This window comes from Homarus americanus, unplaced genomic scaffold, assembly GCF_018991925.1.
Source record: "Homarus americanus isolate GMGI-L3 unplaced genomic scaffold, GMGI_Hamer_2.0 scaffold18703, whole genome shotgun sequence".
Taxonomy (NCBI): Eukaryota; Metazoa; Arthropoda; class Malacostraca; order Decapoda; family Nephropidae; genus Homarus; species Homarus americanus.
In genome coordinates this window covers 3,904,578-3,921,035 of record NW_024749779.1, presented here as the reverse complement: position 1 = coordinate 3,921,035, position 16,458 = coordinate 3,904,578, and the positions used below count along the sequence as shown (strand labels likewise).

The 16,458-nt window shown below is 41.0% G+C and overlaps 1 protein-coding gene across 1 annotated transcript in view; it reads right to left on the bottom strand.

Moving 5' to 3' along the window:
- LOC121853826 (serine-rich adhesin for platelets-like) overlaps positions 1 to 16,436 on the bottom strand; it is a gene marked incomplete at its 3' end in the record, with an annotated part of 21,447 nt that extends 5,011 nt beyond the window's left edge. The window contains 12 exon segments of the mRNA XM_042348201.1: positions 8 to 661; positions 1,277 to 3,744; positions 4,330 to 4,704; positions 5,662 to 5,947; positions 7,489 to 7,719; positions 9,235 to 9,582; positions 10,241 to 10,642; positions 11,258 to 11,890; positions 12,382 to 12,966; positions 13,412 to 13,561; positions 15,985 to 16,042; positions 16,389 to 16,436. Of these exon segments, the coding sequence (XP_042204135.1) occupies positions 8 to 661; positions 1,277 to 3,744; positions 4,330 to 4,704; positions 5,662 to 5,947; positions 7,489 to 7,719; positions 9,235 to 9,582; positions 10,241 to 10,642; positions 11,258 to 11,890; positions 12,382 to 12,966; positions 13,412 to 13,561; positions 15,985 to 16,042; positions 16,389 to 16,436 (6,238 nt within the window).
- Between the last annotated feature and the right edge of the window lie 22 nt (positions 16,437 to 16,458).

The window sequence follows — 16,458 nt, the reverse complement described above, 5'->3', positions numbered from 1 at the left end:
CTGGAACTGCTACAGCTAGAACTGCTAGAGCTTGAACTGGTGGCGCTTGAACTGCTAGAGCTTAAACTGCTTGAGCTTGAACTGCTTGAGCTGGAGCTGCTAGAGCTGGAACTGTCAAAGCTTGAACTGCTAGAGCTGGATCTGCTAGAGCTGGTACTGCTAGAGCTGAAACTGCTGGAGCTTGAACTCCAAGAGCTTGAAATGCTAGAGCTTGAACTGTTAGATTTTGAACTGCTAGAGCTTGAACTGCTAGAGCTGGATCTGCTAGAGCTGGAACTGCTGGAGCATAAACTACTTGAGCTTGAACTGCTAGAGCTTGAACTGCTAGAGCTGGAACTGCTAGAGCTGGAACTGCTACAGCTTGAACTGCTAAAACTTGAAGTGCTAGAGCTAGAACTGCTTGAGCTGGAGCTGCTAATGGTGGATCTGCTGGAGCTTAAACTGCTAGAGCTTGAACTGCTAGAGCTGGAGCTGCTGGAGCTTGAACTACTTGAGCTGCAACTGCTGGAGCTTGAACTACTTGAGCTGGAACTACTACAGCTGGAACCGCTACAGCTTGAACTACTAAAACCTAAAGTGCTAGAGCTGGAACTGCTAGAGCTGGAACTGCTGGAGCTTGAACTACTTGAGCTGAAACTGCTACAGCTGGAACTGCTAGAGCCTGAACCGGGATAGCTTGAACTGAGAGAGCTGGAACTGCTAGAGCTGGAAATACTAGATTTTGAACTGCTAGAGCTTGAACTGCTAGAGCTTGAACTGTTAGATTTTGAACTGCTAGAGCTTGAACAGCTAGAGCTGGAACTGCTACACCTGGAAATGATAAAGCTGGAACTGCCAGAGAATGAACTGCTACAGCTTGAACAGCGAGAGCAGGAGCTGCTAAAGCTGGAAGAGCTACAGCCTGAACTGCTAGAGCTGGAACTGCTAGAGCTGGAACTGCTAGAGCTGGAACCGAAACAGCTAGAGCTTGAACTGCTAGAGCTGGAACTGCGAGAGCAGGAACTGCAAAAGCTGGAACTGCTAGAACAGGAACGGCTAGAGCTGGAACTGCTAGAGCTGGAACTGCTAGAGCTGGAACTACTGGAGATTGAACTGCTAGAGCTTGAGCAGCTAGAGGTGGAGATGCTAGAGCTTGAACTGCCATAGCTTGAGCACTTAGAGCTTGAACTGCTGGAGCTTGAGCTGCTACAGCTGCAACAGCTAGAGCTTGAGCAGGTAGAGCTGGAACTGCTGGAGCTTGAACTGCTAGAGCTTGAGCTGCTAGAGCTTGAACTACTTTTGCTGGAACTGCTAGAGCATGAACTGCTAGAGGTGAAACTGCTAGGGCTTGAAATGCTTGAGCTGGAACTGCTAGAGCTTGAAATGCTAGAGCTGGAGCTGCTAGAGCTGGAACTGCCAAAGCGTGAACTGCTAGAGGTGGAACTTCTAGAGCTGAGACTGCTAGAGCTGGAACCGGGAGTGCTTGAACTGAGGGAGCTTGAACTGCAAGAGCTGGACCTGCGAGAGCTCGAACCGGGAGAGCTTGAACTGAGAGAGCTTGAACTGCTGGAGCTTGAACTGCAAGAGCTTGAACTGCTAGAGCTGGATCCGGGAGAGCTTGAAGTGAGAGAGCTTGAACTGCTAGAGCTAGAACGGCTAGAGCTGGAACTGCTAGAGCTGGAACTGCTGGAGCTTAAACTACTTGAGCTTGAACTGCTAGAGCTTGAACTGCTAGAGCTGAAACTGCTTGAGCTGGATCTGCTAGAGCTGGAAGTGCTGGAGCTTGAACTGCTAGAGCTTGAACTGCTGGAGCTGGAGCTGCTAGAGCTGGGGATGCTAGAGCTTGAACTACTAGAGCTGGAACTGCTGGAGCTTGAACTACTTGAGATGGAACTGCTACAGCTGGAATTGTTAGAGCTTGAACCGGGAGAGCTTGTCCTGAGAGAGCTTGAACTGCTAGAGCTGGAACTGCAAGAGCTGGAACTGCTAGAGCCTGAACTGCATGAGCTTGAACTGCTCGAGCTGGAACTGCTTGAGCTTGAACTAATAGAGCTGGAGCTGCTAGAGCTGGAACTGACAAAGCTTGAACCGCTAGATGTGGAACTGCTAGAGGTGGAACTGCTAGAGCTGGAACTGCAAGAGCTGCAACTGCTGGAGCTGGAACCGGGAGAGCTTGAACTGAGAGAGCTTGAACTGCTAGAGCTAGAACGACTAGTTCTTGAGCTGCTAGGGATTGAACTGCTAGAGCTGGAACTGCTACAGCTGGATCTGCTAGAGCTGGAACTGCTGGAGCTTGAACTGCTAGAGCTTGAACTGCTACAGCTTGAAATACTTGAGCTGGAACTGCTAGAGCTTGAACTGCTAGAGCTGGAACTGCTAGAGCTTGAACTGCTGGAGCTTGAACTGCTAGAGCTTGAACTGCTTGAGCTTGAACTGCTAGAGCTGGAGCTGCTAGAGCTGGAACTGCCAAAGCTTGAACTGCTGGAGCTTGAAATACTTGAGCTGGAACAGCTAGAGCTTGAACTGCTGGAGCTCGAACTGCTAGAGCTTGAACTGCTAGAGCTGGATCTGCTAGAGCTGGAACTGCTAGAGCTGGAACTGCTGGAGCTTGAACTGAGAGAGCTTGAACTGCTAGAGCTGGAACTGCTAGAGCTGGAACTGGTGGAGCTTGTACTACTTGAGCTAGAACTGCTACAGCTGGAACTGCTACAGCTTGAGCTGCTACAGCTTGAAGTGCTAGAGCTGGAACTGCTAGAGCTTGAACCGGGAGAGCTTGAACTGAGAGAGCTTGAACTGCTAGAGCTGGATCTGCTAGAGCTTAAGCTCCGAGAGGTGGAACTGCTAGATCTTGAACTGCTAGAGCTTGAACTGCTAGAGATTGAGCAGCTAGAGCTGGAACTGCTAGAGCTTAAACTCCTAGAGCTGGAAGAGCTAGAGCTGGAACTGCAAGTGCTTGAACTGCTAGAGCTTGAACTGCTAGAGCTTGAGCAGCTAGAGCTTGAACCGCAAGAGATCGAGCAGCTAGAACTGGAACTGCTAGAGCTTAAACTCCTTGAGCTGGAACAGCTAGAGCTGGAACTGCTAGAGCTGGAGCTGCAAGAGCGTGAACTGCTAGAGCTGGAGCTGCAAGAGCGTGAACTGCTAGACCTGGAACTGATAGAGTTGGAACTGCTAGAGCTGGAACTGCTGGAGCTTGAACTGCTAGAGCTTAAGCAGCTAGTGCTTGAACAGCTTGAGATTGAGCAGCTACAGCTGGAACTGCTAGAGCTTAAACTCCTAGAGCTGGAAGAGATAGAGCTGGAACTGCTTGAGCTGGAGATGCAAGAGCTTGAACTGCTTGAGATGGAACTCCTCGAGCTTGAGCAGCAAGAGCTGAAACTGCTTGAGCTTAAACTCCTAGAGATGGAACAGCTAGAGCTGGAACTGCTTGAGCTGGAGCTGCAAGAGCTTGAACTGCTAGAGCTGGAACTGATAGAGTTGGAACTGCTGGAGCTTGAACTGCTTGAGCTTGAACTGCTAGAGCTGGAACTGATAGAGTTGGAACTGCTAGAGCTGGAACTGCTAGAGCTTGAGCAGCTAGTGCTTGAACTGCTAGAGATTGAGCAGCTAGAGCTAGGACTGCTGGAACTGCTAGAGCTGGAACTGCTGGAGCTTGAACTGCTTGAGCTGGAACTGATAGAGTTGGAACTGCTAGAGCTGGAACTGCTGGAGCTTGAACTGCTAGAGCTTGAACTCCTAGAGCTTGAGCACCTAGTGCTTGAACTGCTAGAGATTGAGCAGCTAGAGCTGGAACTGCTAGAGCTTAAACTTCTAGAGCTGGAAGAGATAGAGCTGGAACTGCTAGAACAGGAGCTGCAAGAGCTTGAACTGCTTGAGCTGGAACTGCTAGATCTGGAACTGCTCCAGCTTGAGCAGCAAGAGCTGGAACTGCTAGAGCTTAAACTCCTAGAGCTGGAACAGCTAGAGCTGGAACAGCTAGAGCTGGAACAGCTAGAGCTGGAGCTGCAAGAGCTTGAACTGCTAGAGCTGGAACTGATAGAGTTGGAACTGCTGGAGCTTGAACAGCTAGAGCTTGAACTGCTAGAGCTGGAACTGATAGAGGTGGAACTGATAGAGCTGGAACAGCTAGAGCTTGAGCATCTAGTGCTTGAACTGCTAGAGATTGAGTAGCTAGAGCTGGAACTGCTAGAGCTGGAACTGCTGGAGCTTGAAAAGCTAGAGCTTGAACTGCTAGAGCTGGAACTGATAGAGTTGGAACTGCTAGAGCTGGACCTGCTGGAGCTTGAACTGCTAGAGCTTGAACTGCTAGAGCAGGAGCAGCTAGTGCTTGAACTGCTAGAGATTGAGCATCTAGAGCTTGAACTGCTAGAGCTTGAAATGCTAGAGCTTAAGTAGCTAGTGCTTGAACTGCTAGAGATTGAGCATCTATAGCTTGAATAGCTAGAGCTTGAACTGCTGGAGCTGGAATTGCTAGAGCTGGAACTGCTAGAGCTGGAACTGCTAGAGCGGGAACTGCTGGAGCTGGAACTGCAAGAGATTGAAGTGCTAGAGCTTGAACTGCTAGAGCTTGAGCAGCTAGGTCTTGAACTGCTAGAGATTGAGCAGCTAGAGCTGGAACTGCTAGAGCTGGAACTGCTAGAGCTGGAAATGCTTGAGGTGGAACTGCTAGAGCTGGAACTGTTAGCGCTTGAGCAGCTAGAGCTTGAACCGCTAGAGATTGAGCAGCTAGAGCTGGAAGTGCTAGAGATTGAACTGCTAGAGCTGGAACTGGTAAAGCTTGAACTGCTAGAGCTGGAACTGGTATAGCTTGAACTGCTAGATCTAGAACTGCTAGAGCTTGAGCAGCTAGAGCTGGAACGGCTAGATCTTGAGCTTGAGCTGCTTGAGGTGGAACTGCTAGAGCTGGAGCTGCTACAGCTTGAGCAGCTAGAGCTTGAACTGCTAGAAATTGAGCAGCTAGAGCTGGAACTGATAAAGCTTGAACTGCAAGAGCTTGAACTGCTAGATCTTGAACTGCTAGAGCATAAGCAGCTAGAGCTTGAACTGCTAGAGATTGAGCGGCTAGAGCTGGAAATGCTAGAGCTTGAGCTGCTTGAGCTGGAACTGCTAGAGCTGGAACTGCTAGAGATTGAGCAGCTAGAGCTGGAACTGGTAGAGCGTAAACTCCTAGAGCTGTAAGAGCTAGAGCTGGACCTGCTAGAGCTGGAGCTGCAAGAGCCTGAACTGCTTGAGCTGGAACTGCTAGAGCTGGAACTGCTCGAGCGTGAGCAGGAAGAGCTGGAACTCCTAGAGCTTAAACTTCTAGAGCTGGAACACCTAGAGCTGGAACTGCTAGAGCTGAAGCTGCAAGAGCTTGAACTGCTAGAGCTGGAACTGATAGAGTTGGAACTGCTAGAGCTGGAACTGCTGGAGCTTGAACTGCTAGAGCTTGAGCAGCTATTGCTTGAACTGGTAGAGATTGAGCAGAAAGAGCTGGAACTGCTAGAGCTGGAACTGCTAGAGCTGGAACTGCTGGAGCTTGAACTGCTATAGCTTGAACTGCTAGAGCTGGAACTGATAGAGTTGGAACTGCTAGAGCTGGAACTACTGGAGCTTGAAATGCTAGATCTTGAACTGCTAGAGCTGGAACTGATAGAGTTGGAACTACTAAAGCTGAAACTACTGAAGCTTGAACTGCTAGACTTTGAACTGCTAGAGCTTGAACTGCTAGATCTTAAACTGCTAGAGCTGCAACTGATAGAGTTGGAACTACTAAAGCTGGAACTGCTGAAGCTTGAACTGCTAGACTTTGAACTGCTAGAGCTTGAGCAGCTAGTGCTTGAACTGCTAGAGATTGAGCATCTAGAGCTGGAACTGCTAGTGCTTGAACTGCTGGAGCAGGAACTGCTAGAGCTTGAACTGCTAGATATTGAGTTGTTAGAGCTGGAGCTGCTAGAACTTGAGCTGCTAGAGCTGGAACTACTAGAGCCTGAAATTCTATAGCTTGAACTGCTAGAGCTGAAACTGCTAGAGCTTGAACTGCAAAAGTTTGAACTGCAAGAACTTGAAGTACTAGAGCTTGATCTGCTAGAGCTGGAACTGAAACTGCTAGAACTTGTACTGCTAGAGGTTGAACTGCTAGATCTTGAGCAGCTTGTGCTGACACTGCTAGAGCTTAAACTGCTAGAGCTGGAACTGCAAGAGCTTGAACTGCTAGAGCTGGAACTGAAGCTGCTAGAGCTGGAACTGAAACTGCTAGAGCTGGAACTGAATCTGCTAGAGCTGGAATAGCTAGAGCTTGAACTGCTAGAGCTTGAGCAGCTAGAGCTGGAACTGCTTGAGTTGGAACTGTTGAAGCTTGAACTGCTTGAGATGGAACTACAAGAGCTTGAGCTGCTAGAGCTGGAACTGCAAGAGTTTGAACTGCTAGAGCTTGAACTGCTAGAGCTGGAACTGAAGCTTCTAGAGCTGGAACAGCTAGAGCTGGAAAAGCTAGAGCTGGAACTGTTAGAGGTGGAGCTGCTAGAGCTTGAACTGCTAGAGCAGGAACTGCTAGAGCTGGAAGAGCTAGATCTGGAAAAGCTAGATCTGGAACTACTAGAGCTTGAACCGCTAAAGCTTGAACTGCTAGAGCTTGAGCTGATAGAGCTTGAGCTGATAAAGGTTGAGCTGGTAGAGCTTGAGCTGATAGAGCTGGAACTGCATGAGCGTGAACTGCTAGATCTTGAACTGCTAGAACCTAAAAAATATGAAAATCAGTTAAAGTGATGCTATTTTACAGTTATTACTTGACATTAAGAATCAAAAGCCTTTGTTCGGGAAGGCAGATACGTGTTGTCAGTATACGAGTACAGTACCTTGATAATTAGTCACCCGTTCTCTGTAGTGTCCACTTCAATTCCTCCAAATTTCCCCCCCCCGTGTAAAACATCAAACAAGAAGATTTCAGCAAAATTCTACCTAAAGTCTACAAGATTTTGATTATAAAGTTAATCTTCTTTAATTTTTTCTAAAATCATATACAAATTTACATTTTGTCCTGTATGTACGAGAAATTCGCGTCCAAGATTTATTAAAGGTCACACTTTTTCACAAATGAATCGGTGTTGATGTTTAAATATATTTTTAGATACAATAATTTTATTTTAAATAAAGGTATCCGAAACTAAATCGGATCACTGACTAGAAGAAGGTTGAAATACTTGAATCTATCTTTTGTCAGAAGTCAACAAAACACTTCTCTCATACCTAACACACTCACACTTTAGCGCCCAGTAAACAATTTGCACTCTTTCAAAATCCCTCATAGGGTCATATGACAAAGAATAATGAGAAACATTCAGTCAAATCTGTCTTGTATTCCCAAAATATATACATGTTCAATACTATTTGAAAAAAAAAGTATTTACACGCATACAAGATTATCGACGCAAAATGTTCATATCCCTAACCTGGAGTGTGTAAAGTAAAAAATATTTTTTCACATAAGAAATAGTTGAGGCAAAATAAAATGACTGAATCTTGACCTACTTGAGCTCGAACTGCTGGAACTTGAACTAATGGAACTGGAGCCGCTGGAACTTGAACTACTTGAGCTTGGGCTACTTGAACTTAAACTACTGGAACTTGAGGGACTTGAACTTGAGCTGCTAGAACTTGTACTACTGGAACTTGAGCTACTTGAACTTGAACTAATGGAACTTGAGCTGTTAGAACTTGAACTCCTGTAACTGGAACTACTTGAACTGGAACTGCTAGAGCCTATATGAAATTACGAAATTGGTTAATTCCTTTCCTTTAGAGTTTCTCACAGTTACAACACCCGCGCTTTTATTACCATTTTGGTTATTAAGGAATGATAAAATGAGAATGTTACCGAATAATAATAAAAAGTCTTTCTGCCTTACCTATTGTTCACCTCAATTCTTTATGCCGTACAGCATATTCTGATGACAGCTTCTTTTTTCTCTTACTATTATTACCATCGCTATATTTTTAGTAATACATTTTACAACCTGATAATACCTTCATTATCAATAATGTAGCTCAACTCAAATCACTTGTTTATGAGAAATCATTATTTCACAAAATTTAATACCAAGATAAAAATTAATTCTTTATCACAATATCTTTACAGTTGATCGTGTACACACACACACACACACACGCCCGCAGATCTAAAACTCATTGTTCTGAGAATACCAACCGTCCTACAGACCTCGTACTGATAGCATTGTATTAGAGTGATCTTCGGTAGAAACTCACTTACAATGGAAACATCTTAAGTATGTGTTAATACATTAGCTTACGGTGTTAAAAGAATTATTAAATAATACTGCTTAGGATAACAATGTTACAGATTGACGAAACCAAAATGATAATACGTAATATCTTTAGTAAAGAAGACAAATTTATCTGACTGACTTATTTCCCCCCTTTACTGTGCACAATAGTAGATCTTCACAAAGTTAATTAAATTTATTTCTTACATTAAAGAGGCTAAAATTTAACTGAAATGAAAATGTTTACTTATTATACTGGTGCTGGAGCTGCTACTGGAACTTGAGCGGCCGGAACTTGAACTACTGGGATTTGAGCTACTGGGACTTGAGCTACTGGGACTTGAGCTACTGGAACTTGGGCTACTGGAACTTGCGCTACTGGAACTTGGGCTACTGCAGCTTGAGCTAATGGAGTTTAATCTACTGGAACTTGAGCTACTGGAACTTGAGCTACTGGAACTTGGGCTACTGGAACTTGGGCTACTGGAACTTGGGCTACTGAGACTTGAGCAGATGGAACTTGAACTACTGGAACTTGAGCTACTGGAACTTGGGCTACTGGAACTTGGGCTACTGGAACTTGGGCTACTGAGACTTGAGCAGATGGAACTTGAACTACTGGAGCTTGAGCTTCTGGAAATTGAGCTACTGGAACTTGAGCTACTGTAACTTGAACTACTTGAGCCGGAACTGCTGGATCCTATAAAATATATATCTAATATTACATATTTTGTTGGTATCTATTAGTTAAATCGATCATCCCTTGTTTAGTTATTATATATGCGTGTTAAAACTGATTAACATATGGGTATATACAATCCTTTGACCAATTTCATTTGTTTCGCTTCTTTTTGCTGCGTAAACAATATAATTGAATAAAAAAAAGGGTTTTACGTTATATTTCCTCGGACTAATGTATGTCAATATCTTCCAACTAAGAAAACTAGAGCCTTGACTGGTGATATTTGCAACTCTAAAACCATAATTAACCTACTTGAGCTGCTGGAACTGGAACTGCTTGAGCTTGAACTGCTTGAACTTGCAATGCTTGAGCTACTTAAGCTTGAACTGCTTGAGCTTGAGATGCTTGAGCTTGAGATGCTTGAGCTACTTGAGCTTAAGCTACTGGAACTTATGCTACTAGAACTTGAACTGCTAGAGCTACTTGAGCTTAAACTACTGGAACTTGAACTACTGGAACTTGAACTACTGGAACTTGAGCTACTTGAACTTGAGCTACTGGAACTTGTGCTGCTTGGACTTGAGCTGCTTGAGCTTGAACTACTAGAGCCTGACCTGCTAGAGCTTGAACTGCTAGAGCTTGAGCTGTAGCTACTGGAACCTATAATATATGAGATATTTACTTGGTTAAAGTATTTTCCTATTTTTAAAATTCAAACTTTTACATATTGATTACAAGTACGATGAAACCGATAAAGTAAATCCTTAACATAACACATGTTTGTTCCTGTAAATATAAATCATAAGCAAAATCTTCATATACTATATATGATTTCTCAAGAATTTCGAAACTATTTCATGTGGATCTACGAGGAAGGTATTAATTTGATGAGTAAGATATACTGCGCTCTTATCGCTGATGGATACAAATATCTTCTATCCTTGAGAAGAAAAGGCTTTGGATTTAGCATACCCGTGTCAATGATGGTAATTATTAATAAAAACAAAGTAAATAATATCACGTCCGGCAATATCATCAATATTTCTAACACAAATCCCTCCAACTCCTATCATAATATACAGTAACAAAAAGCTGAAGAGTAATACACTTTCACACTCCAGCTAAAACCAATTAATTATTGATCTTTGAATCATAATCCAGAAAAATCCACTTTTGTTAAGGACGAACGAGCAAAATTGAAGTGTCTCTATGGTACTGTAGGGTACTTTCTACACGGATAACACTAGAAAATACAAAGAAATTTAGTTCCCAGATAACATTGATAAATTTAGGAATTAAGAACTCTTAACTGACTTACTTGAGCTGCTAGAACTAGAACCGCTTGAACATAAACTACTTGAGCTCGAACTACTTGAACTGGAGCTGCTCGAGCTTAAAGTACTTGAGCATGAACTGCTTGAACTTGAACTGCTTGAACTTAAACTGCCTGTGCTTGAACTACTACAGCTTGAGCTCAAACTACTTGAACCTGAGCTGCTCAAGATTGAAGTACTTGAGCATGAACTGCTTGAACTTGAACTGCTTGAGCTTGAACTACTACAGCTTGAGCTCGAACTACTTGAACTGGAGCTGCTTGAGCTTGAACTTCTTGAGCAACTACATCTTGAGCTCGAACTACTTAAGCTGGAGCTACTTGAGCTTGAACTGCTAGAACTTAAACCGCTAGAGCTTGCACAACTGGAACTTGAGCTACTGGAACCTAAAACACATGGGTATTATATTAAGATTTGTTACATTATTTTCATGTGTGTAATGATGGTCCCTTATTCCTTAGTTTTTAAACACGTATGTATAAAGCGATTTTTGTGTATGATTATATGGAATACTACGCAAAAATAATTATATGATTTAAGCATTTAGATTCAAATATATTGAAAAAAGCCATAATATCAGTTGAAATATATTAAAGTCCTGTCACCAAACTTTACCATCCACGGACAATACACAGAATATTCTTAACCTTAATGTTTCGATTTCATGGAATCTTCCTCTAGCTCCCGTGATGAAATGATTGTGTTAGTCTAATGATCAGAGCAATATAATACTTTAGAATTTATCAGATGTATCTGCTAATGCTTAACTGAAACCAAATAATTTATCATACCATACTACTTAGCATAATCATGACTAGACAAAAAAAAATACAAAATAATCATAATTAACTTCTAGGCAATTAATAGGAACTGATCTGACCAACCACTTCATCTTAGCGTATATAACAGATGCATTTTTCACATAGCTATAGACTTTAGTGAAGTTAATTAAATAAATTTTTAATAAAAGAGAAAAATCGAAGTAAAATGAATATATTTACTTATTCGACTGTTGCTAGAGCTGCTACAGGGAGATTTAAATGAACTTGAGCTGCTGCAACTTAAAGAACTAGAACTTGAGCTACTAGTGCTTGAACTACTTGAGCATGAACTGCTGAGGCTTGAATTAATAGAACTTAAACTACTAGAGCTTGAGCTACTGGGGCTTAAGCTACTGGAGCTTGAGCTACTGGAGCTTGAACTAGTAGAGTCTGAGCGGCTTGAACTTGAACTACTTGAGCTTGGGCTGCTTGAGCTTGAACTGCTTGATCTTGGACTATTTGATCTTGAACTACTTAAGCTTGAGCTACAGGAGCTTGAGCTGATGGAATATGAGCTACTGGAGCTTGAACTACTTAAGCTTGAGCTGCCGGAGCTTGATCTGCTGGAGCTTGAGCTACTGGAGCTTGAACTGCGAGTGCTTGAGCTACTAGAGCTTGAACTGCACAAGCTTGAGCTGCTAGAGAATGAACTTCTGGAGCTTGAACTACTGGAGCTTGAACTACTAGAGCTTGAACTACTAGAGCTGCTGGAGCTTGAAATACCAGATCTTGAACTGCTGGAGCTTGAACTAATGGAGTTTGAGCTGCTGGAACCTATGAAATATGAGACGTACTTATTGTTGAAGACTGTTGCTATAAGTAGAATATACCATCACTTCATTATTATATGTGTTGAGACCGATTATAATACAGGTAGGCCTACATGAAAATTGTAAAATATAATATTTGTTCCTACATTACAGTATCTATGTAATGGGTTGTAGAGCCCATGTGTGCATACTTTTCTTCATAAATAATTTGATTAGAGATTTTGTTATTAAATATTTTTTTCTCACAATATTACATGTCAATATCTTCCAATGCAGAAGAAGAGATCATTATACTGTAGATATAACACGTGAGCTTGTGTGGCGATAATTGTAACTCTAGAATTATGAAAGTAGCCAGACCTACAACCAAGAATCTACAAGAAGATGATGTAAAACAAAAGTTATGTAACACATCACTTATATGAAAGTTGAAAGATATTATTTCTTTACGGATAATAGAGCTGGATATGAAATAACTCAAATCCTATTTTGCATTGTGAAACTGAGCAATTAAAAAAACAATGATTAACCTACTTGAGCTGCTGGAACTGAAAGTACTTGAGGTCGAGCTGCTTGAGCATAAACTACTACAGGTTGAACTGCTTGAGCAGGAACTACTAGAACTTGAGCTGCTACAGCTTGAACTACTTATGCTACTTGAACTGCTTGAGCAAGAACTACTAGAGGTTGAACTTGAACTGCTTGAGCTTGAGCTGCTTGAGCTTGAACTCCTTAAGCTTGAGCAGCTAAAGATTGAACTGCTTGAGCTTAAACTGCTAGAGCTTGAACTGCTTGAGCTTAAACTGCTTGAGCTTGAACTGCTTGTGCATGAACTACTAGAGCTTGAGCTGGTAGAGCTTGAGCTGGTAGAGCTTGAGCTGGTAGACCTTGAACTACTTATGCTACTTGAACTTGAACTGCTTGAGCAAGAACTACTAGAGGTTGAACTTGAACTGCTTGAGGTTGCGCTTCTTGAGCTTGAACTGCTTGAGCTTGAGCTGTATGACCTTGAGCTTTTTGAGCTTGAACTACTTGAGCATGAACTGGTTGAGCTTGAGCTACTCAAGCTTAAACTCCTGGAACATGAGCTTGAACTACTGGAAGTTGAGCTACTGAAACCTTTAAAATATGACATACATTGGTAAGTCGTATATCCGGAATTATACAAAATATATATATACATAAAACTTTCTTCATTTATTATATGTAACTGCGCTGAAATCAATCACAGCATAAGTTAATGAAAGTCTTAAATATCCTACTTTTTCCTGGAAATTTAAATCAGTGAAGAGGAGCAGAATTTTTAGGCAAAGGAGCTAATGGTGGTAGCTGGAAGAAAAATGTCTCAACAAGCAACACTCCCAACAATCCCATTAAAATTATTAATGCATTTTTATGCGAAAAAAAAATAGTAATGCACTTAACAGAAAAGATGAAACCGAAAATTTTTTGTTGCACTGAATAATTATCCAGGAAAGTTCACATTTGTCTTGTAAGAATGGGCATTAGGCAAATACTTGTATGTTTCTTTAAGGGTAAGTAAAATAAGTCTTGTTTTACTTACTTGAACTGCCAGAACTAGAACGGCTTGAACATGAGCTTGAACTGCTTGAGCAACTACAGCTTGAACTACTGGAACTTGAGCTTCTAGAGATTGAACTACTTGAGCTTAAACTACTTGAGCATGTACTACTGGAACTTGAGCTACTGCAGCCTACAAAATATGATTATTTAATTAAAATTTGTTACATTAGTTTGCCATTTATGATGATGCTCCCCTCTTCGTCGGTTTTTAAAGACTGACTATGGTTAAAGGTATATGAAATCGTAATACCAGCTATTATATGTTTTAACATGGAGAAATGATAATATTTAAGAAGCCAATACATCTTATGAAATATATAGACGGTCTATCACTGAAGTATCTAACTGTTGCTCTCGATATTAAAGGATTACATTCGTCTACAGTTCAGGGAAAATTTTTACTTTCTAAATAACGGAAGAACGAACAGAAAGACAGTATCTATGATTATTGCTCTATGACTACCAGTACGATGATATATAAAAGAGCTTTGTTCTTATTTTACATTGTGAAGTTGACCAATATACAAAACCCGTAATTAACCTACTTGAGCTGCTAATACTGGAACTGCTTGAACTCGAGCTGATTGAGCTTGAACTGCTTGAGCTTGAACTGCTTGAGCTTGAACTGCTAAGGCTTGAACAGCTAAAGCATGGGCTGCTTGAGCTTGAACTACTCGAGCTTAAGCTGCTAGAACTTGTACTACTTGAATTCGAGCTACTTGAGCTTGAACTGATTGAGCTTGATCTACTTGATCTTGAGCTACTTGAGCTTAAACTACAGGAACTTGAACATCTGGAACTAGAGCTACTGGAACTTGACATACTGGAACATGAAATGCTTGAACTTGAACTACATAAGCTTGAACTGCTGGAACTTGAGCTACTGGAACCTATAAAATATGAGACATATACTTCGTTAAATTAAGTGGTTATTTTGTTGAGACTCAATATTTCTTTAGCTTTTACATGTAAGTGCGCTGAAATTGATCACGATACAGGAAAATGAACGCCTTAGAATAATATACATTTTGCTCCTATAAAGTGAAAGCTATTTGGAAAAGCAAACCATTATATACATTTCTTTATGAAGCTTCAAACTACTGGACCTTCATTTAAGATATCAAATTTGATCACAAGACATATTCTCATCATACTAATTACTACTAATATAATTTTCAGCCCTGATAATGATTGTAGCTATCACCCAAGAATAAAGTTAACTTCGATTTTTTTTTTAGCTGGCGGTTCTAGGCTAAGAGTCCCACCCTCTCCCCTCCCCTTATAGCTCGTTGGCTTATACATAATGTTCGATTAATATTTATATATTGCAAATATTCCATATATAACAGTTAAGGATACCCAGTTCTGGCGCTCCTTAATGTCACATTTAATGCATTTAAGGCTATAGCTACTTGAAAACATTAACTTTCCAGATATAAGTAAAAAAAAGTTTGAAGTAAAGATCATTTACCGTCGAAGTCACAAACTAAATCACGCTTTCGGCGAACACATTCCGAGTAAATCAACTATTACTTCTTTTTTCACTAATTATTATGTATATCAAGCCAAATGACACTAAATATATAAGGCAATGGATAATAATAAATATTTAATAAATTACTGTATATAACCACATATTTCCATAAGAGTGTCATTTAAGACGAACGTTACGGGAAGGTAGAGTGGAAGAGCCGCTCAGCTTAGCCTGACAGATCTCAATAGCATTGTATTTACCCCAAACACAAACACTTTCAATTAGATCACCCCTGCACTCTCCTCACCTGAATAGAGGAGAATGTGTCTATGCCAATTTAAGGGTAAGTTCTTCTTCGATAACAGGTGTATGCAGTTTTAACCGATTTATAAACAAAATAATGAATCGAGCAGCAGACGAACAGAATTTTCTTCAATAACTTTACTAGTGTAATACAACCATCTGTTAGATATGAAAGTGTTGAGGTATTAAAAACATATGTCATTGTTGAGAGTTTCCTTACAAAAAAAATAATATTCGGTATATATTTTCCAATACAAAAAAAAATACAAGTAGGATGTTAATAGATGAGTTAACATCTATTTGTAGTTCAGCCATTGAAATTGTTGAAGCCAGGCGATATTTTCTTTTCAAACTGTAAGTGATCCAAAACCCTTATTTCTCCTATTTAAAAGAAGAGGTAATTTTGAATCCGCTATTTTTGTCAGAATTACGATGTTCACGGCCTCCATTATACGTCAAATGGGAACAAATACGTCTTCAGACCAGAGCCTACAACACATTTTTTATAACATACATGACATTCACACATTTTAGTTTACTGTATATCAGTCGTATTTGCCTTATCTCCTTTTTTCATTCCTTATCGTAGGTTATGGGTTTTCTCAGAGTAGAAAACAAATATGCAGTTCTTTAAAAAAAATACAAACTTCCTTCTCGACATATCACTGGCAAGGAAGAATTGTTGACTCTTATCACCGTTGCTTTCTCTCGATGACACGTACTGCTGTGACTGTAACTTCCAAGGCAGTGATAATCAGATTAAATGTCATCACTACTGCGAGCAAATACAAAGCTAATACTCACTGCTGGAGCTTGAGCTGCTTGAGCTTGAACCTGAAAATACATGAAAGAATTGAACTTACTTATCAAATCACATCGAAGTAAAGTAAACTACAATATCAAGCTTCGTTTGAATCACAACAACACACAGACACAGACTGTTTATTGCATATTTTCAGACTTTTGTCGACCTTCTTCTTTCAATAAACCTTAATTATTATTACTATTATTATTATTATTATTATTATTATTATTATTATTATTACTATTACAGACACACACACACGCACGCGCACGCACGCACGCACGCACACACATTTACAAAAATATAAAATAACAACATTAAAGCATCTCTTACTATCAGTCTATGACAAACAATGTTAAAACACGATACACGTACTTGATGAGCTGCTGGCAGAGCAGCTGGAACCTGTAGAAAACAGACCATTGCTGATTAACTGTCTGAGGTA